This window comes from Thamnophis elegans, chromosome 1 (assembly GCF_009769535.1).
Source record: "Thamnophis elegans isolate rThaEle1 chromosome 1, rThaEle1.pri, whole genome shotgun sequence".
Taxonomy (NCBI): Eukaryota; Metazoa; Chordata; class Lepidosauria; order Squamata; family Colubridae; genus Thamnophis; species Thamnophis elegans.
The window spans coordinates 130,205,085-130,227,377 of record NC_045541.1 but is presented as its reverse complement, the minus strand read 5'-3'; the positions used below and the strand labels follow the sequence as shown (position 1 = coordinate 130,227,377).

At 39.3% G+C, this 22,293-nt stretch overlaps 1 protein-coding gene across 1 annotated transcript; it reads right to left on the bottom strand.

The window, feature by feature from the left end:
• Positions 1–417: 417 nt before the first annotated feature.
• PROSER1 (proline and serine rich 1) lies at positions 418–20,638 on the bottom strand. The gene is made up of 14 exons (XM_032231093.1): positions 20,531–20,638; positions 19,418–19,526; positions 16,543–16,608; positions 15,186–15,254; positions 14,150–14,244; positions 13,341–13,434; positions 11,826–11,936; positions 11,154–11,237; positions 10,214–10,292; positions 9,402–9,506; positions 8,224–8,268; positions 2,804–4,484; positions 2,110–2,257; positions 418–839 (listed from the first exon to the last, which is right to left on the bottom strand). Exons 2-14 carry the CDS (start codon positions 19,460–19,462, stop codon positions 708–710), a joined length of 2,754 nt encoding a protein of 917 aa, XP_032086984.1. The 5' UTR covers positions 19,463–19,526; positions 20,531–20,638; the 3' UTR covers positions 418–707.
• Between the last annotated feature and the right edge of the window lie 1,655 nt (positions 20,639–22,293).

Sequence of the window (22,293 nt, the reverse complement as noted above, 5' to 3'; positions counted from 1 at the left end):
TAAGCCAGTGGGGAAGCCTGCAGGAGACTGCAAGTCATAGTCATGTGATGTTTCAGCAACTGATGGGAGATTTGCTTAACGATTTAATGAAAAAGGTTGTAAATTAGATGCAACCACCTGATGCCTCAGTTAACCATTTAGTAATGAATTTTCCAGTCCCTATTCTGATTCTAAGTTGAGGGTTACTTGCGTCAGAGTAAATAGCAATGGATAATCAGTTTTAAAAAAGAATTTTTAAAAAATGCTAGAATTGATTCTATAGGACAAGGCAGAAAGGAGTGCAAATCCGCTCAGCCCAAGTAGGCAGATGCACACGATTAAATTCCTAAAACAAGTTGAACGGGGTAGGTGGGCAGTTTGATCTACATCGTTAAATCAGTACCTATACCTCATGCATTGCCGTGATTTTTAATTATCTGTAAAACACTGATATCACAGCATAAACTTTTTTTTCCAGTAATTAATTAGCCTGGATCTTAAAAATCCTACCTGGATTAAAGTATCCTCAGAGTGTACTATGAAAAATGGAATGAAGGCTTCCTGGGGTCATAGATATAAAGTAAAAAAATATCCAGTTTTCTTATCATTTCAGCAACAGTTACTGCATTTGGAATCTCTCTTGAATAATATGTACTGAAAATGTATTTTCCAAAGGAAGCATCCTAAGCTTTTAGAGCATTCTTCTTGATAGCTGAAATTGATGTTCATTATTGCCATCCAGTCTGGGGAAGATTTGCCTGCACTGAAAAAGGTGTTCCAGATGTTCCCGCTGCTGGGGGATATGCACTGAAACCTTCAGATTGAGAGCCATAGTTTTCTAGAGCAGAAGCAGAGTGTATCTTTAAAGAGACAAACAAGAAATTAATAGTATGACTACAAGCTGGATCCTTGGCCATTCCAAAATCCACATTTGCCAGCAAGGAAGGTAAAATACAACTCTCAGAAAGTTTGATTCAGTGTTCCAGAATATGCAGATACAAGTTACATCACTTACATGTACCTGCACACATTTCACACTTAGTTCTTAATGGAAAAATTAATGGATGAAAATGTTTTATGATTTATACAGCCAAATAGTAGCAAGGGTATACTGATAGAATACAGTTACCGTGGCACGACATAACCGCGAACATCAAAAGCGCGCCGACAACACCGTGGCACTAAAACCACGATGTCAAAAGCGCGCTGACAACAGCGCGCCGACAGAAGTGCGATTTAACTTAAGGTAAGGTTTAGGGTTAGGTTTAGGGTTATGTTACAGCGCGCTGTTGTCGGCGCGCTGTTGTCGCGCGGTTTTGACGGTGCGGTTTTGTCACCGCGCTTTAGTCACACGCGCTTTAGTCTACCGCAGTTTTGTGGTGGAACCTACAGTTACAACTATAATAAAAATGAGGTAATGAGATTTCACTTGGATGTTCAGAATCTGTTATCTCATACAGAGTAAAGTGTGACTTCTAGAGGTGTTGAATAGTTCCCAGAATTCCCAGTTAAAGGCCACATTGACAGAATTCCTCCAGCATGTATGGGAAAAGTTACATTAAAATTTATAACTACAATATCAGAAATTTGCAATTTAAAAAATCTAAAATGCCTGATTTCATGCAACATTCCACACTTAATGAATCTCTATCAGGGGCAAGCGACTGTTGTTATGAAGGGCTTTTATTATAGGAAGGATTTCTGGAGGCTGATGATCTGACTATTTGACTCCAAGCACCTACTGGAAATCCCTAAGAGATCCAGAAGGTACCTGGGGGTACCTTCTTAGCTTATCCTTTCTGCAGAGATCTTTAGTTCCAATGAGGCTATGGAAATGCAGCAATTTATATACATAAACGTGAATCGTACATTCCATATAATAGCTTATAACCATATATTTTGCAAAAAAATAGATATTATTTCACCAAAATAATTATCTGCTTCCACTATACAATCCCTGATGTTTCTTCCTCACATCAAATTTTATGTAACCAAAATAAAATAAAAACTTTTTGTGTTTTTGTACATATAATACTTTTATTCTTACTGTAGATGTCAGAACATGTCTTTATTTATCATTTCTCTATTCTTCATGTCTATCTTATCTTTTTTATTTATGTATTGTTTTACCTGCAGTAATGCTGACTGTGCAGCTGCACTGTGCTGAAGTTCCTGGAGGGAAGATTGCGTTGCACTCTGAGCAAGTCCAGGGATGGCAGGTAGAGACAGAAGTCCTGGAAAAACTGTATTTCCAGGGGCCTGGAGACCAGACGTCAGGCTAAAAATGCAGAAGCAGAACATTTTCAAATTCACACATTCAACACTACCAAAAAACAAAAAAGATAATTGTTACATTCCAACCTATGACCATACAGCTTATATAGATTCAATGTATGGAAGCAATCAACATTTGATTAAGAAGTGTTTTCAATGTGACCCTTTACTTATTTGTATCCCGCTTTATTAGTTTGATAAATAACTCAGGTTGGGCTAAGAGAGTGACCAGCTCAAAGTCATTCTAATTTGGAACTGGTTATTTCAGTGTATGTAGTAGAAATATTCCAATATTTTATTCCTAAATAGAATATCTCTCAAAGATTCCAATCAATTTAAAACAATTATATATCCTCTATTATGATAAATCTTCCCCTGCTAGATAAAGGAAATTAAGAAAAACCATAGATAGGATCTGTCAACATTTAACAATAAGAGAATTCAGAGAGCAAGCATAATGATTATCAGTATTTTACAATTCACACTTAAGGCTTCATATTGCACATTACTGTAAGAAATCTGCCAAAACGACTTTTTGATGTAAACGTACCCAGCCTGTGCCACAAGTGCAGAGTTGAAGTTTGAGCTAAAGGCCGAGGCAAACCCTGGCAGCACCGGAGCTGGAGATGGGGCTGTGGCAGCTGCTGGCAGGGGTGCAACTGCTGCTACTGTAGAGGATGCCTGGAGCCCAGGGAAAGAAGGGAGAGCAGGAGTGACAGAGGGTGTGTTAGAGACAGGGAAAGGAGGGAAGGATGAGTTGCATGAGCCCAGGGGCACTTGAGGAACAGAAAACAGGGAAGAGACAGCACTGCACAAGTTAAGGGAGAATGGTGGAGCCGGAGCAGCTGCTGTGGCAATGAGTGGCGGAAGACCAGGGCCCGAGGAGCTGAGATGTGGGGCAGAAGTAGTTGTCGGTGGAATGGACAACAGAGGCCCCGCCGGAGTAAGCGCTGGATTGCCAGTAAAAGCAAAACTGTTGGTCAAGGAAGTGAAAGGAGGAAGTGCATTATATACCGGAGTGGATGAAGCATGGGAGGGAATAGATGGGGAACTGTTCAGAGGAGAGGTCAAAGTCGGAAGTGCTGGATTGAGGGAACTAGTTAAGCTGCATGGTAACGAAGTAGCTGAGGAATAGGCATGCCCAAGGGCTCCCAAGCCTGAAGTGCTGTGATTGGACCCCCCAGAAGGGGTTGGGATTGTGAGGCCTGAAAGAGTCGGGCTTGTGGGTTCAGTTTTAATCAAAACTGGGGCAGCTGAAGCAGAGGAAACATGTTGTTCAGGATTGGCAGGGCTTGGACAATGCGGAAGACCCACTGAGGAGCCACAGCTGACCGGCAAATTGGACGATGACATTGTTAAAGGAGACTGCGATGACAACGCCGGAGAAGTGGCACTACTGCTGCCTCCTGGCTGACAGGTGAGGCCTGAGAAAATGGAGAGTCCTGGAGCAGAAAGATGCTGAAGGGAAGAGGTAACAGTTGGAGTGTAACATTTGCTACCTGATGAAGAGGCGGCTTCGGAGTTCTGACTGAGAAGACCAGATAAAGAAGCAAGCTCAGCAGTGACAGTCGAAGGCAGAGCACTTGAATTCATTAATGAGCTATCATTCACTGAGAGAAACCCCTTTAAAGCTGATAAAAGTGGGTTAGGTAAATTAACTGGGCAAGGCAAACTAGTGGCAGGAGAATTGGCAATGGTCGATGAAATGGAGCTAGCTACTCCCTGAGGATTGGGGGTCAAGGACAAAGGCAGGCCAGCAAAAGCAGATGAAAATGAATTAGGATTATTAGCTGGGGCAGTGACAGACGCTGCAGAAAAAGGAAGGTTGGCGAAGGGTGCAGAGGCAGAGGCAGAGGCAAAGGCTTCACTAGGTGCAGGGGTGGCGCACAGCGTGGAGAGCCCTTGGGGTGCTACAGAAGCCAGTCCAGAAAAAGAGCCAGGAAGTGGAGCAGTGCTGGCACCATGAGCAGATGTGGCAGGAACTGCAGGCAGCGAATGAGATTTGACCATAGTAGGAACGGGAGTGGATGGTTGAGGTGGATGGATGGAGGAGATAACCTGCCCAGGGAAGACAGGAAAGGCAGGATTGGATACGCTTATCCCTGGCACAGCTGGAGATGGAAGTGCTGATGAGTGGCTTATTGCTTTAACCGATGATGGGGTTGGGGTTGGAGTAGCAGCAGGATTAGAACCATGAGGTGCAAAGAGATGATTCATTTGTGTGGCAAAAGCTGGAAAGAAACAAAATCAGTAAGAATTCTTGGGAGGCAGTAGATATGTTTGTATTCAACATGAATGCATTTTAATACAGCTTACACAGCAATGGATCAGCATAGGAGCAAAATAAAAGATGCTACTACAACTACAAAAAAGCAAAATGGTACGCAAAATGAGACAAAATCACTGGTTCAATTATTCTGCTGTCTGAACGGTTACCCTACAATTCAATCATAATCGATTTTGTATTAATTTTAGTCTCATATCCCGATTCTAGATTTTGTTGCTTTACTAATATGGCCATTTAAAAAATGTAAGGTTCTGCATATTTGTGTTCTAGTATGCATGTTTTTCTAGATATTTTTCCATTGTTTCATTATTTATTAGCTGCCCAAAGCAATCTGGGCATTTTAAAAATCCAAATGAATCAATGGTCACACAACCTTCATGAGTTGAAGCTTCTGTGGCTGTCCATTTCTCATTTAAATGCAAGCAAGTCTCCTATTTTGAACTTAAATTTTCCCAAATAGAAATACCATATTTTTCAGAGTATAAGACGCACCTTCCCCCCCCAAAAGAGGGTGAAAATTTAGGTTTGTCTTATATACTGAATGTAGCCCCACTCACCCACTGTCCCCAATCCTTTGGCTTCTGCCTCCCAGCAATTTACTTCCTTGCAGCAAATGGGGAAAATGGGGCTTGCGGAGGCGGCAATAAGCTATGGCAATCCCTGCAGCCTGAAACAGCTGATGATCGGGAGGCCCATGCCAAAATTGAAAGTGAAACTTGCTGTTTGCTGCAGGAGCAAATAGCTGGGAGGCAGAGGTAGATTCTTTTTTCTTGTGCTAATCAGGCTGTTTTCTGTTTGCTGCAAGGAGATAAGTCGATAACTATAAATGCCTATAGAACGTTTAAATTATTAGACTTATTTTTTAAAGTCTGCTTTATTATTGTCTTAGACAGCTTAACAAAATGAAGAAACTTTTTAAAATAAATGCTTGATCTGAAGAGGCCCAGTGCTATTGTATCTTCTTTTAAATAGCAGATAATAATTATACTTCCAGAAAGCCACATCAATTTTAACAGCATCTGTACAAGTATAGTCTGATTCCACAAACAGCGCATATTGTTTGTACTGTTTGCTGTTTGTTGCAAGGAGGCAAATTGCTGGGAGGCGGAGGCAGTTCTTTCCCCCTTGTTTTCCTCCCCAAAAGCAAAGTGCGTCTTATATTCTGCAAAAATACAGTAATTAGTGTAAATATTCAGAGGGTTTTATATATAAAATGGGTACCTTACGATTTTTTAAAAATTGAGGACCTTCTTTATCTCCCTAATTCCTTCTTTGCCAACACACACTCTCTCTCTCTTTCTCTCTGCATTGCCTGTGTATGTGAGATGAGTGGGGATCAGCAACATTTTTCTGTGGCAATACACCCCTTGTGGAATAGCCAGAGGTTGTTGGCATCATTCCAGAAGTTCACCAAAATGGAACTTTCTTACAGGATGTTATGTACATCTGAGATAATTAATACCTATGATTATTGTTTACTAGACAATCTGTGACCCATTGGGTTATTGTTTCACAGATATTTTCTTATTTAAGCAGAGAAACAGAATGACCAAGTGCAGGCAAAAAAGCAGTGAAAATAAAAGCAACTTTGTGTCAACTTCCCCACTGACTTCCCTTGTAAGAAACTGGCAGGGAGTGTTGGAAATAAACACATGGCTGAAGTTAACTACTTTTCTATATATTTTTTAAGTCAACCTATTGATTCAAAAATTATTATCTAAGAATGCACCATTTTGCCCAACTGAAGATTACAAACAGATGTACAGGAGAGTTTTAGTAGTATATAGATTATTTTAGGGCTCTATCTTACTAATTTCATTTTTATTTTGTCTGTACACCACTGTGAGTCAGTCTGATCTACTGGTATACAAGCATAAATAGATAAATACCACTGAAAGTAGAAGGAACTCAATTATGTTAAATAGGCATGATGAACTCATAATACTTTAGAAACTCTGGAGTTTTTAAGGTTTAGAAAGTGTAGAGAAAAGCAGCTTTACTCCAGAAAATATAATGGGAAGGAGTTGTACGGCAAAACTGGTGAACCATTAATTTGAGATAAAAATAATAGTCACTAAGTAACCGCATTACAGAACATACCTCTGACTAATTCTGCTAAACAGGAGAAAAAAAGGAAATGTTTCTGACTTTAAAGCAATCTTTTTAAGTACAGTAATTGGATCAATGACTGTTGCCAGTGTTTCCTAATTTTCTTGTGAGACAGTGTTAGGAATTTTCAAATGCTAAGTATATTCAGTACTTTCACTCTGGGAACGGTAAATGAATAAAAGGGGACAAAACTTCAATTATCCATGAAACCCATTATTTCTGGATAGAATTAGAAATTGTATTGCCTCATAGAAAGTCTGTCAATGGAGATTTTAAAAAGTTAGTTGTGCAGAAGGTGCTTTGAGTAAGACACTTTGTTCTATTAAAGAAAAGGACAGCCATTTACTTTTCCAGCAAGCAATAGGAAATAATTTCAACAGTGGTGGGATTCAAATAATTTAACAACCAGCTCTCTGCCCTAATGACCATCTGGGAAGGCAGGGCTCGGTGGTCATGTGACTGGGTGGGTGTGGCCAACTCAATGTCACTCACGTCGATGGGTGCTTTGCCTTAGCTGTTACAATGTAATAAGGGTTAACTGGAGAGGCAGTTTCTGTAAACAGGGCAACAAAAATTAGGCTAGAAACAACACTAGAATGTTGCCTTCCTTACAGGATTAGTACTGTAAAGTGGAAAAAAACAAAATGAGATTTCTTCCAACAACTGGTTTTCTGAACTGTTTAGAAAGTTAACCGGTTCTCCCGAATAGGTGCGAATCAGCTGAATCCCACCACTGAATTTCACACTCATCTGTGAGTTGATGCTAGAATAATACAATGCCATACATGTTGTACCATTCACATTTGAGACATACTGCAGAGAACAGTATGCAAAAGCATGTGAAAGGCAGAATGATTTTTATACACATTTTCATTTCCTGATTTATTCCTAGTTCACCCCAAGTTTATTTTAATGGTTTAATCTTAAATCATTAAACAAAAGCTTAATTATTGTTCAATTGATACTTTAATTGTTCTTGGATACTGTAATAAAAAATAAGGCTTCACAAATTCTCTTTTATACTATATTCATTGTACTGTAAATAGTTAAAGAAAGGATTTTTTAAAAAAAAGTACAATCCCCTGCATGTTTACCCAGATACAAGCTCAATGGGGCTTACTTTCAAAGCACAAATATTTTTAAAATAATTTAAAAGAGGACTTGCATCTTATTCTTGATTTAAGTAGAAATTCAACTATCTATTGATGAGAGCAAATACAGTTTTCACCTACTTCTGCTAAACAAAAGCTTTCAATTAATAAAGTCAAGTCATCTCACTGCAGAAAAAAGACTCAGCACTAATTGTACTTAGCTTCCGAGTCCATCCAAATCATTATCTAATCAAACCTAGGAACAAACACAATGAATTTCTCACAATAATTCTCAATATGATACATATTCAGGACTGAGTATGTATATACATTTTTGATCGACTATCAGAAAAAAACCCCTCTAATCAATTAGTAAATTTGGCACATTCATACTTTTTCTTAAAATTGCTATTTTTAAAAAAATTGCATTAGATTTATGTATTTGAAATTACAGTAGCTTGTCTTTGTAAATAGATAGCTTACCTTGACTTTGGGAAGATTTTGTTTGATTGGAAAGTTCTTCGTTTTCTATATAAAGAGTATAATGAATTAAGGAAGAAGCGAATACTAAACAGATTACTTATCAAATGCAAACAAAAATCTAAGGCTTCCTTTATGCTGCTTTGATCTGAAAGAAGAACCAAGACATTTTTGCTGAAGTAGTCTTTGACTTACAACTACAATTGAGCCTAAAATTCTTGTTGCTATGCAAGTCATTTGTTAAGTAAATTCTGTCCCATTTTATGATGTTTCTTACCACCCATGTTAAGTGAATCACTGCAGATGTTAAGTTAGTAACACAGTTGTTAAATGAATCTGACTTCTCCATTAACTTTCCTTGTCAGAAGATTACAAAAGATGATCACATGTCCCTTGGGACACAACTGTCATAAATACAAGCCAGTTGCCAAGCAGCTGAATTTTGATCATGTGTCTGGAGATGCAACAATGGCCATAAGTGTGAAAAACTGCCATCAGTCACTTTTTTCAGTGCTATTGTAACTTTGAATGATCATTCAATGAATGGTTATAAGTCGAGGACTACCTGTAAGGTGTTTTACCTGTAAAACCTGGGTTCAACAATGTTAGGGAGAATAACAATGTGCTTCTGCTATAATTTGAGTAATTAGCACAAATAATTTCTAGGCTCTATCTAGTTAAAAAAAGGCCATTGTCCTGCCTCAAGCTTCCCCTTTACTAAAACTCTGAGTGCTAATTCCCCCCACTGTGATTCCCCCCCCCTCTCTCGAAGTGATAAAAAAACCCAATAGATGCATCCCATTTGACATTTCCCTTTCAGAACAGCTGCAGGATGGGTTGAGGGACCCTGGCAGTGGCTTGCTGAAACCAAGAGCAATAATCTGTCCCAGTCTTTCTTTCCTTCCTCCTTTCTTTCTCTCATTCCCCCTCCCTTTATTATTTCTACAAATAACTCAAGGTGGTGAACATGTCCCATATACCTTCCACTTTTCCCCACAACAACCCTGTGAGGTGGGTTGGGCTGGGAGAATGTGACTGGCCCAATGTCACCTGGCTTTAGCCTGGTGCCTTGACCACTAGACCAAACTGGCTCTATCGCATGTTCTTTATCATTTACATGTTCTTTCTTTCTTCTTGGCTTGGCTGAAACATAAACCAGTCACCTGGCTTTTCAAGGATACCTGCTTTACCTGTTCCTACAGTACTAGAGGTATATGATGGTGTAGTTGGCAAACCAGGAGCTATGACATTAGCCAGTGGAACAAGACCTGCATTGTTGTAAGCACCTGGTAAGGAAACAGAAGACACAGAAAATTGGAGAAATAATAAACTAGCGTACATTCCTATTGGGTTGCTCTGTTCATTGTCTCATCTTAAGTAGCACATGTGAAAATCACAGTTCCTCCACAAGGCTTTAAAAATATTTTAACTTTATTTACTTATGTAAAACTATTCAATATTATACATTACTTGTATTCTATCTGCAAAAAAAATAGCTTAACTTATATTATACTGGGTGTATAGTACATAAAATTTGGCCTGGAAGAAAAATGAAATTTTCATCTAATATCCAATAAATGGAAAAAGAGGCTAGGCAAGAATTATCACATAAAATAGTATCACTCTCCTTCCATGTATGTATGTATGTATGTATGTATGTATGTATGTATGTATGTATGTATGTATTCATTCTATTTATGGAAGGAACAGAAAATGTGGTAGCTTCAATTCCTAACACACAACAGATATTTTGTTTAATGTCAATAAAACTCTCCAGGGAGAAGATTTTTCAGCTCTAAGCACCACCTATTATTACAGGCTATTAACTTATCAGAAAAGATTAGACACAAATATAAACAAAATATACAGGAAGCAAGCAACCTCAGCAAAAACAAATTTATTCATATATAAATAATGCACATGAGCTATCTATGAAAAGTACCAATTAGGTATACAATTAGAATCATTGTCAAATAACAGGACCAAAACTTACTTGGTGCAATTGTTGCATGTGGTCGACAAGGAGGAATCGGATAAGGAATAGGTTTGTGTGGATTGTATGTTGCTGGAGCCTAAATAAGAAGGTCAACGATTATATGCAGAACTATTATGAAAATAGGCTACCCAAGATAGTGTGCAATACACACTTTTGTGCCAAATGACGCATTTGGCTTTGACAAAGATTCTTCTTTCCTATGCTCCTTTCACTGATTTTCTTTCAGTGGTAAATCTGTTCATTATTTGATTCATCCTCCTATAGGTTTTCTTTTATGTTCTGTCTAGATTCCACCTCTGTGATCAGCTAATCTAAAGTGTGGCTTACTCCGGCTTCCTTTTTTTATTCCTGCACCTTTCCTTTAATCTCAGTAACTTTAGTAATTGAATAGCAAGAGAAAGTAGGGCTGTACCTCTTGCCCAACACCAATCTAAGCACTGAGGAAACATCTCATGTATCCCTAGGGCAAAACTGTAGTTCACTATGCTGTAACAAAACCTAACAATATCCACTGCCGGCCTAAGTAGACTTCCCTAACTTATAGTTGTTGGATTGCAATTCCCATATTCTGCATGCACAATGTTGGATACAAATTATAAAAATTATAATCCTAAACAATTGAAAGATACCAAGTTGGAAAAGTCTGATTTTAATAATCAAACTTCTACTTTCTTGCATTCAGAATGTACTTGAAATACTTTCTTTTCATTCCTTTTATGAAAGTTGTTCTTTCTTAATAGCTAATTTTATAGACATCTGAACAAGGTATTTTAAAAAACAAAAACTTAGATTTATATATCAGCTGCTATCTGTAACAAACAAGGGTTGTATTTGACACATTTTTTATTCTTAGTTAATTTTTTTTTCTACTAAATTTATCTAGTTTTCAACAACAAAGTCAATGGTATCTTTTGATTATGTCATTAATGTGACTTACTGGTTTTGATGGTCCAAGAATTCGAGCTGCTATTCCCTTGCCTTCACTAGAATAATCCTCATTTTCCTTCTTAACAGGGGAACCCTATAGAATACAGATTTTCCATTAATGAATATATAACACTATGTTAGAAGCAAAAAGACATACTGTACAGTAAGTCATGATTTGCTTAATCATGGCTTATGAAATAAATTAGCTGATTAATGGATAAATCATAAAAAGAGTTTTACAAACCACATTAAGTTCACGCCACACACTAAACTAAACTAATATATATATGTATATGTTCGTCTGTCTGTCTGTCTGTCTGTCTGTCTGTCTGTCTGTCTGTCTATCTATCTATCTATCTATCTATCTATCTATCTATCTATCTATCTATCTATCTATCATCTATCACCTTAAACGAGCGTAATATTTTCAATTTATCAAATAAAGGAAAATATATATGATGATAGAAAGCATGACAAGACAGCTTCCTCTACATTTAATCAGCATGGATACTATTTTATGAGATAATCTAGAAGTTAAATAGCATGCCTTCTTTGAGATAAGCTGAGCAGTATAAATCTTCACAGAGAGAGGATACAGTATTCCACAAAATACAATTTATAAGTTAAAAGACAAACAATAAAAAATTCAGACAAATGGAAAGGACAATAAGACCATACGTACAGGAAAAATTCCATTGATACGGCTAGGCTTCCCTTTTGGATAAGGGTTCCCAGGAATCATGCCGCAGGAAGATATCATAGCATGAGGTGCTTTGCATCCTGCTTTGGAAGCCTAAAATATATATAAAAAAGCAAAGCAAAACAAAACAAAACCACATACACAGCAGCTCAGAATGATTTCATTACTGTGAAACAACCCAGCACGTTCTATAAAAAAATGAAAGGGAATATTAATGTAATATCCCTATTTCCAGTTTGCAGATAAATTATGCTTACTGCAGCAAGATCAAGATAAGCATAGCGTCTATGGAAGGGCCAGACATATCTTATTTTTACATGCTCCTCTTTTTTTTTTCAAAGGCTTTCAACTTACAGAGCAGCAGAACAAGAAAAAGAGGACAGCAGTGGGCAAAGGCAGCAATACTTTTCTTTTATCCAGCGACTAGGAATACTATTTTAGAATCCTAGGCAAGTTTATATTTTGCATAAAAATCCTCTCTGGGAATGATATTCCCTAGCTGCATCTTAGTTGATATCATCTTTTTTTGCCCTACCTGAAAGTAGTTCTGAAATTTGTGGCAGTTTCAATTAATTAGGCAAGTTGCCAAGAAAGATCTTCTAATAAATAATCATTGTTGAAGAAAAATAAGGAAACTGTAGTGAAGGTATTTCAGCGACTACCGTATAATAGAAACCCTATATGTAGAAACTGATTTTTTAAAAAAAATATTGTGCTCTTTTCTTTCCAACTTATGAAACAGGCTGCCTGGCCCCCTCATTTGAGTGGGACGGCCTGTTTCTTCTATCCCTTGTTTTGCATAATCAGATTTGCCACTATTTATTTTTCATTCACTGTGTGAAAAATAATGTTCACATCGTACAAGCACTACCTGAACTTTCAAACATTTGAAACAATTGCTTCAGTCTGTGAGTGTGTGCTCAGCTGGACTATCTGGTGAGCAGTAAGATGCTTCTGGGTTCTGTCAACTTTACTTTCAATAGATTTCATTTTTAAATTATGCTCTATTCTGGAACCTCCCAACTATTTTTTTTCTTTGACCCTTTAAATAGGATACTTACTATTTACTGAGTGAAAGAGCCTCTCACATTTTGGTGTCTTAAGAATTAACCCAAGCCAATTGTATCCCTCAGCAATCTTTCAAAATGCCTCTTCTTAACTTTAATCTCTAGCAGGCATCTCCCAATTTCTTTTGATTATATACTCTTGGTGATTCCACTTATAAGAATGCAATTGCCAGGATTCATAATTAGCAAGGAGGCTGAAATTTCCTCCTGGCTAGAGGGGTGTGGAAGTTCTATTTACAAACATTGAGGATATAATGACTAATTTAGATTGGTTAAATTATTTTTCTTTTCTAAATAATTGGAACATTTCCACACCATTAACATTCTTCCCATGTACATCTGCTAGATTTCTCTGGGAAGAGCTCATGGAACTTTTTATTTGACTAGTTTTATAAAAACTCTAAATCATACATGTTCCTTGCCTTAATACCTGCTCAAGAATTCTTCTGCATCTCTTCTTCTCAGACATATTAACTCTGAAGAGGTCTTCAATAAGACGATAATTCTGAGCATCAATTATATTGCTATAAACAAACAAACAGTTTTAAAAACTTTTTATAATCCTCACAGCCACAATCCATTTTATAATTTAATCTTGCTTCACTATATTTTTCAAAAAGGAAATAATAAACAAAAAGCTAATACGAATAGAGAACAAAGTGCTGTATTTATCTAAATATTTATTGTTCATATACAAAAAGCCAGAGCAAGTACAGAGCAAGATGATACAAAATAGTTATAGCCTTTTAGAAAAAGTGCCTTAATCAACCAGGTTTTTATCCAGCTAAGTATCAATAAGACTTAAGCTAGTAAAGGTACTCCTTGACTTACAACAGTTCATTTAGTGACCATTCAAAGTTACAACAGTACCGAAAAATGGACTTATGACCGTTTTTCACAATTACCACTTTTGCAGCATCCCCATGATCATGTGGTCAAAATTCAGGCGCTTGGCAAATGGTTCATATTTATGACCTTTGCTATCTCCCTGTCATCTCCTTTTGCGACTTTCTGGCAAGCAAAATCAATGGGGAAGTCGGATTCGCTTAACAACCGGGTTACTAACATATCAACCGCAGTGATTCACTTAACAACTGAGGCAAGAAAGGTCATAAAATGGGGCAAAACTCACTTAACAAATGTCTCATTTAACAACAGAAATGCTGGGCTTAATTTTAGTCATAAGTCAAGGAGTATCTGTATTAATGAGAGCATGCAACATCAACAGTGAATACTTACGAAGCCAACAATTCTAGTGCAATAAGTTTGTCTTTGCTAAAAGTGAAGCAGTTGAGGATATTAACCACTTTTGCTGCAGAAACCGATACCATTTTCTAGAAACAGAAGAAAAGCGTCCTCAGTCCATGTTACAATTGTATCTGTCCACCCCGTGCCAACTCAGTGAAGCGGTAGAAATAATGTGCCAGTGCCTGGAGGCTGTTAGGGTCTGGATGGGAACGAACAAGCTTGTGCTCAATCCCGACAAGACCGAGTGGCTATTGATGCTCCCTCCCAAAGATGGTCCAGCTATTCCATCTCTCAACCTGGGGGATGAAATTATACGCCCCTCAGAGAGGGCTCGCAATTTGGGAGTCCTCCTGGATCCACAGCTGACTCTAGAACATCATCTGTCGGCTGTGACCAGGGAAGCCTTTGCCCAGGTTCGCCTGGTGCACCAATTGCGACCCTACCTGGACCGGGAGGCCCTTCGGATAGTCACTCACGCCCTCGTCACCTCAAGACTGGACTACTGTAACGCGCTCTACATGGGGCTGCCCTTGAAGAGTGTTCGAAGACTTCAGCTTGTCCAGAATGCAGCTGCACGAGCGATTATGGGTGCACCTTGGTACACGACGTTATACCTATCCTCCGCGAGCTGTACTGGCTGCCCATTGGTCTCCGGACACGCTTCAAGGTGCTAGTCGTTACTTTTAAAGCCCTACATGGTATTGGACCTGGTTACTTGAGAGACCGCCTCCTGCCAATCACCTCCCAAAGACCTATTAGATCCCACAGACTAGGCCTCCTCCGAATTCCATCTGCCGGCCAATGTCGGCTGGCAACTCCCTGGGGGAGGGCCTTCTCTGTGGCTGATCTGGACCCTTACCACTCTTCCGGCCTTCCGCAAAGCAACTAAGACCTGGCTGTTCCGGCAGGCCTGGGGCTGTTGAATTTTCCAGCCCCATCCGAGGTTACGACTGTTGCTGTATTTTAAATTGTTGGTCTTTTATTTTTATTTTGTACCCCCTCCCTTGTTAGCCGCCCTGAAACTTACATGCTGTAATGCCTTCATAGCTTTTAATTGCGGTTCAGCCCAAGAGAAGTACCTCAGAAGCTCAACAATCTGCAACAGAAACCATTCTATCACACACCATGTACTTATGCAAGAGAATTTATTTGAAACTACTGTCTTCTGTTGAACTAAAAGCATTTTCTTTCATGTTCAAAGCTTTTTAGTGCCTCTTTAATAGGCAATAACAAATTCCATATGACTGAGCATTTAATATCTTTATGAATTAAAAAAATGAGTAATTAGAATGTAAAGTTTTCCTCACAATTAATTGATAATAAATAATTTATTTCTATAATTTGAAATTTGAATGTTGGTGTTACAGATACTCTTTGAATTTTGGTTGCACTTTGGAAGTGGGATTGCCATCATGAAGCAATTATGTTATAAAGTGTGACATCATGTGATTGCCCCTCTTAGTGATAGCAGTCCAGGCATTCCCAGTTGTTGTCGTAACCTGAAGACATGTGGGCCATTAAGTGGGAAGCAGATGGAAGAAGCGCAGGGTTGCAAGGAAGGGTGGGGTGAAGCTTGGTACAGGCCACATGCAAATTAGGGTGGTATTGCAGGGTGGGAAAAACCGAGGGAGGGGAAAGAGGATGCCCAGTGTGTGTGAGCATGCAAGGGGGGGGAGGGCTGGGGTGCATGCATGTGTATAATTGCAGAGAAAGAATATATGGGATGTGCATATGAGAATGCTGGTAAACCCCGGGAAGGAGGATGCTGGTGGGTGCAAGTGAGTGAAGGAGGAAGGACGACACATTGCTTCAAGTGAAGAAAGCCCGGGGGTAGGTGGGGGTTCAGGTGAGGAAGACACGTTCAAACAACTTGTGATGTTCCCTGCTAGCTTCCCCACTGACTTTGCTTGTGGGAAGCTGGCAGAGAAGGTCAGCAATGGAGATTATGAGTGCAGGTCATGCAACTGATCTTGTGCAAACTAGTTGCCAAGTGCTTAAATTAAGTAACTGCAGGAGCACTGAAATGGCTGAGGACCAATCAAAAGTCCCTTTTTAAGTGCCACTGTAATTTCAAACCGTTGCTGAATGAATGTTTGCTTGAGGACTACCTGACATTGATGGTGAGCATTCAGTGTTAAGTCTGTATCAGTTCCCACATTCAGCACAGCACAAATCAGAATATATAAAGTACAAACATCCTGTATTGTTCTTTCTTACAGTACACTTCTTACAATGTTGGATTAATCAAGGTTAATCTTATGAGCTCTTTGCACAATCCCTTGTCAAATGCTGAAAGGAAAACAAAATACCTTTAAGTGCCTTTTTCATGCTGCAGTAAACTTCCCTTAGTTGTAATGGCTTATAAAACAGTTCATCTCTCTTACCTGTTCACTAGAAAAGTATCCATGTACATATTCAATTGCTTTTAATTTGTATTCCATCAAAACAGCCTATAAACACAGAAATAGAATTTGTTAGTCTTACAGGAATTAAAATGGAAGGTTTCTGACAAGTCTGTTGGGTAGACAGAATATGTATCAGAAATGAAGATTCTATACATTTCGTAATTTATTTTCTCCTCATTGTTAGCTATTTCAAGTACAATTATTTGGTAAAAGGAGAAGGTATACAGATAGTCCTCAACTTACAACAGTTCAGTTACTGAACTTCAAGGTTACAACAGCACTGAAAAAAATGATTTAAGACTGTTTGCAACTGGGTCATATTTATGATGGTTACAATATCTTGGGGTCATGTGATCACCAATGTTCCCTCTAATTTTTTTTCAGTGTGAGCGGGAAAGTATAGTGTTTGAGCGGCACAGTTTCATGCCTGAGCACCTAAGAGAGCAACAGTTTGAACTGCTGTCATGTCTGCTGGACATTTGCGCAACATTCCAAGCGTCAAGCGCCGATTGCGAGCAAGGTTTCAGCCTGATGAATGCCAGGCATGAAAAGTGCCACTCAAACACTATACTTTTCCGCTCACCCTGAAAAAAAAAGACTTCTGCTCAGCTTTTACATTGTTAGACTGGCTAGAGAGAGACATGGCACCAACAGGGTCCTGGGTCCTGGCATTTTGCAGGCAACCTGTCCTCTCACATTCCTTTGGAATGCAACCCATCACATTTGAATTAGATTTTGCCAATTATCCTATTAAAAGATAATCCTATTATTCTAAAATACGACTAACTCAATATTAAAAACTGTAAATATTTAATGCTGATAAATAATAGGTAATTGTTATTTAGTATGAGTAAAATCAGTATTGATATATCAATATAATATCTATCAAAATTGACAATAAACACTAAAATAACAATACAAATATATAATGTGAAATATAAATGTAATAAATATAATATATAAATGCAACATAAATGTAATAAAATAATTTATCATGAAACTCTCCCCCTTTAAAGTAGTAAGATCAATTAAATAGTCTAGCAAGTTTGGACTATATGCTATATGTTATGTTACTTAAGAATATATATACCTCAGAATCAGATACAACATCCACATCATTTCCAACTGAATCGATAAAACCATATGCCATGCCAAAACTATTTTAAATAAAGATATGAAATTAATCAAGTCTTGCATTTATTTTTCAAAATGAATGTACTATTTTTTTGTTATTTAAGTTTGTACCCCATCTTTTCATCTCCAAGGTATTCAAAGCAGCTAAAAGATTTTTTAAAAAAACTTTGAAATCTACTTAAAAACTGGTGTTAACATCACCATAATCTAATTCAAAAAGCCTGGCTAAAAGGGGAATTATCCTTTTCTAAAAACCAAAAAAGAAAGAACTGCTTGTATTCTGTAGTATTTAATCAATGCATAGCTTTCAAATGTAATCCAAATTATATATCTAAACAACATTATAAATCATTTAAATATCAGAAGATTCGAGCATTTTTTCTGATCTCTTGGCAGAAAGGATGTGTACTGGCATTTTATGGAATTTAAAATGATTAAGTCCATGACACAAATTGCACAATAGGAAATCCAGGCCAGAATGCATTTAACTCATTGTATCACCAGGGACCAAAATTTAGCAGGCCCAGGGAAAAAAAAGTAGGTAAGGCCACTTTATAGCTAAATTTGATACCATTAAAAATTAAATAGGATTAAAATCTGTGGTTTATAATTTACCCAGTTGTGCAATGTCGCCCGCCCCACTCCTTTCGCCGGCAATAGCCCGCTGCACCAAGGGGGCATGTAAGAGGGAGGGGGAAAACAGGAGGAGAGGTTCAAATCCAGATTTCCACCCGGATGCCTCCCAGATGGGCCTGAAGATTCTGGCCAGGGTGACCACTCTGGCGCTGCCTATCATTCCTGCCGCTCCCCGGGGAGGTGGGGCAGCTGCGTGGAGATGCATCTGCCTTTTGCGCCCACCGACAAGATATGGATCCCAACCCCGGGCGTAATTTGATTCCCCTCTTCCCTGAGCTCACAATAACACCCTGTCTCACAAACCAAGAGCCCATCAGGCCGAGTTCGACGGAGAGGCTTTGAAGAAACAAGCCAGCATATATTTCCCCCCCCCCAAAAAAAAAACCCCAGTCCGGAGCTCAGCTGAGCTGAGGCTGTTGGATGAAGCCGTCACCAACGCGTTTCCCCCTCCTCCCCCTCCCCCGTTCCTTCAAGACAGGAAAGGAAATTAGGTCCGTGGGCCACATCCAGCCCAGCCAATCTCTCCGCATTTTCTGGGCGGGGTCTCGCAGTCGCAGGAAGGAATCCCCTCTCCAAGGGATCCCCCGAACATGGACTTGAAGAGCCGTGTTCTTCAAAACAAGTCTGGGGAGGTCCTTTGCAGGCGGCCAGTTCTAGCCGCCTGCAAAGGACTTCCCCACGTTTGCTTTACAGAAAACTCTGCGCGGCAGATAGAATCTGCTGCGCGGGCTTTTCTTGTGACGTGCGCGGCCGCGCAGGCGCGCACCTTAGAGGGAACAGTGGTGATCACCTTTTGCAACCCTCTGACAAACAAAGTCAATGGGAAGCCAGATTCACTTAACAACCAACTTAACAGCAGTGATTTACTTAACAACTATGGCAAGAAAGATGGGGCAAACTCACTTAACAAATGTCTTGCTTAGCAACATAAATTTTGGGCTCAATTTTGGTCGTAAGTTGAGGACTACCTGTAAATTCCTTAAATAATTGGTCTAAAAGTATCAGTATAATCATTCCAATCTGTCTTCTAAATTCAATGAAGCTATCGCCTTCTGTATATCTTTATTGTACAAACATTGATTACCTTTCTAATTTCATCAAGAACTGTATCAAATGCTTTTTTATCCATCTTGTTTTCTTCAGTCACAGCCTTCTGTCTGTTCCAGTCACCTTTTACTGCAGAATTGTCTCCTCTGAAGGAATAGAAAAGTTGTTGATGGGAATTTTTTAAAAGAGGATCCACTCATAGGACTGTCAAACAATACAGTTGTCTCTTTTCGAATAACAGAAACTTCTCGGGACAAACAAACATTCATACCCAGCCGGATACAAGGATCTTGTACATTATGGTCTTAAGCAGAGGTAACAACATAAACCTCTTGCAGTGCACTGACAAATCTTGATGCCTTCCTCTTTTGTACATATTGTATAAATATTGGGTTTTTTTTCTTTCTCAACTTTGTGGTGCCTCCTCGGGCCTGGGGCCCTAAACACGTACTTACTCTGATTAATGGTTAATACACCACTACTTGTGAAAGATGCCTTAGATTTATAATGCAATTCAATGCTTTTTAGATGGGTAGTCTCTTTGAATACAACAGGACTGTTGTATATATAACATGCTCTGCTTGGTCTTTTTTATAGACCCAACCCCTCTTATAAGCCTCGTTTTACCATAGTAATACAGAGTCAATCACTTGTTCATTCAGTATACTTACACACAGAAATCGACATGAAACATGACATGTGAACGTCATGGACATTTTCTTTTTTTATACTACCTGAGTGCATGTTCCAGACTGAATTCCTGTAGCGACATAGGCTCGGCATGCTACTAGGTGCATTAACAGGGTTGGAGGGGATCTTGCAGGTCATCTAGTTCAACCCCCTGCCCAAGCAGGAGACTCTATGTCTGCCTCTACCTAGGATCGAACTCGCAACGTCCTGATTGTGGAAGTTAAGACCCCGAGACGTTTACTCGGAGGTCCAACCTTCCTTGGGTGGGTTGGGCTTTAAGGAACATCAGGTAGGAAAGCGATCTCCAAGAAATCTCGCACTGTTGGGAAATGCAACCGCTTCAGGTGGCAACCTCGAAACGAGCGAGGCAGGCGAGGCCCCAAAACCTGCCCGCAGAAAGGGGAAGGAGACTCGAAAGCTCGGTCGCCGGTCCTCCAAGCCCGCGCTCGGCTCTACTTACCATCAGAGGCGGACCAGGAAGCCGGAGGGAAAAGAGCAGCTGGCCGGCGACTGAACCGCCCGCGCGAGTCCCCGAGGCCCCCTCCGCTCGCACGAAACTTCGCTTCTCGGCGCGCTTCGGTGACGTCTTTAGACAGGCGCCTCCAATGAGGATCCTGCTCGCCCGTCCTTCGTTTCACAGGGAATGCCGGGAAAATGGTCCCGGTGCCTGAAGCCCGTGCCGGACTAAGTGTGTGGGAATCCACACGAAGAAAACGACGGCCACGGGCGGGATTTTTTACTGCTCCCGGGGGTCACTACTAGCGGTTGAAAGCAAGGATAACTTAAGAATTGACTGTATTCAGCGAGCGCGCATTTCCAGAGCTGTGCCAGGTTTCCTAGGTTTGCCCTCCTGTAGAAGAGATCGGCTTCAGATCTCACCGTTCCCCATCTGCTGCCTAGAAATGACAGGAATTGAAACTCTGTATGGAAGGCACCGACTTGGAGAAGCCTGGTGGGGCTGCCTTCCCGTTCACTTTCATAAGGATAAAATGCCAGTTATTGAGCCAGAGTGCCGACAAAGTTGCGCTTTGACACAGAATCTTACATTAGCCTACCGGTTTTTTTTATATATATATATAACTTTATATTAGCCCACCGGTTTTTATATATACATACCTTTATATATATATTCAGTGTTGATTCCTGGCAACCAGCTGAGATAGTCTCTTCAGTTTTCTTGACAAGAATTGAGGGAATAATTGACCTAGAGACACCCAGTTATATTCATGCCTAAAGCAGGACTAAACTTGCAGTCTCTTGTTTTCCAGTTTTCCTTAACCACTAGACCAAACTGGCTGAGATATTAGCTAATACTATTAGCCAAGCTAGTCAATCCAGTTTAGCTAATAGTATTTATTTATTCACAGAACAGTTAGGTTGTAATTCCTGGTATCACACATCACATTTAAGCTGTACACAATTTCAGACTACATTGCCTGGATTCACACAAAATGCGAATAAAAGAAACTATTACTTTTTCTGTGCTTTGAGATACTTGAACCTTAAAAAAAATGAACACTGAAGATGAAGTTGTTAGTTGTGAAGTTGTGTCTGACCCATCGCGATCTCATTGACAATGTTCCTCCAGGTCTTCCTGTCCTCTACCATCTTCTGAGTCAATTTAAGTTCATGCCTACTGCTTCAGTGACTCCATCCAGCCACCTCATTTTCTGGCGTCCCCTTCTTCTTTTGAAATTGATCATTTACTCCTTATTCGTAACTACATTTTGCACAAGGGTATTTTATCATTCATTAGCTCCTTTCCAGGAATAATAGCTTCAAAATTCAGTAACAATCTTGTGGCAACACTGAAGTTTTAAAAGTAATATCTGTAGGTACACTGGGACAGGAGCTGGAAATATGTTGGATTTAACATTTATTGAAGATCAATTATGAATATGCTTCTTTCACATTCCTAATAATATTAGTTGGCCAGATTTATATGGATCAGCATATTGGAATATTGATCCTAATTTTGGAATAATGCATTAATAACTTATCTAAATAGCCTCAGGCTGCATTAGACAAGTGGAAATCATTTACAGTATGCTGTACACATTCACTGCCATTACTCTTTATTAGCAACAGGACTGTGGAAAAAGTACAGTTGGATCAAGCCATATGTGCATTTACTGTGGCCCTGACACACTGGGCATCTGAATGCATTTAAAAACTGACAAATCTGAACTGGTTTGTATGCTTGTTGCCTCCCAGCAAGGTGGT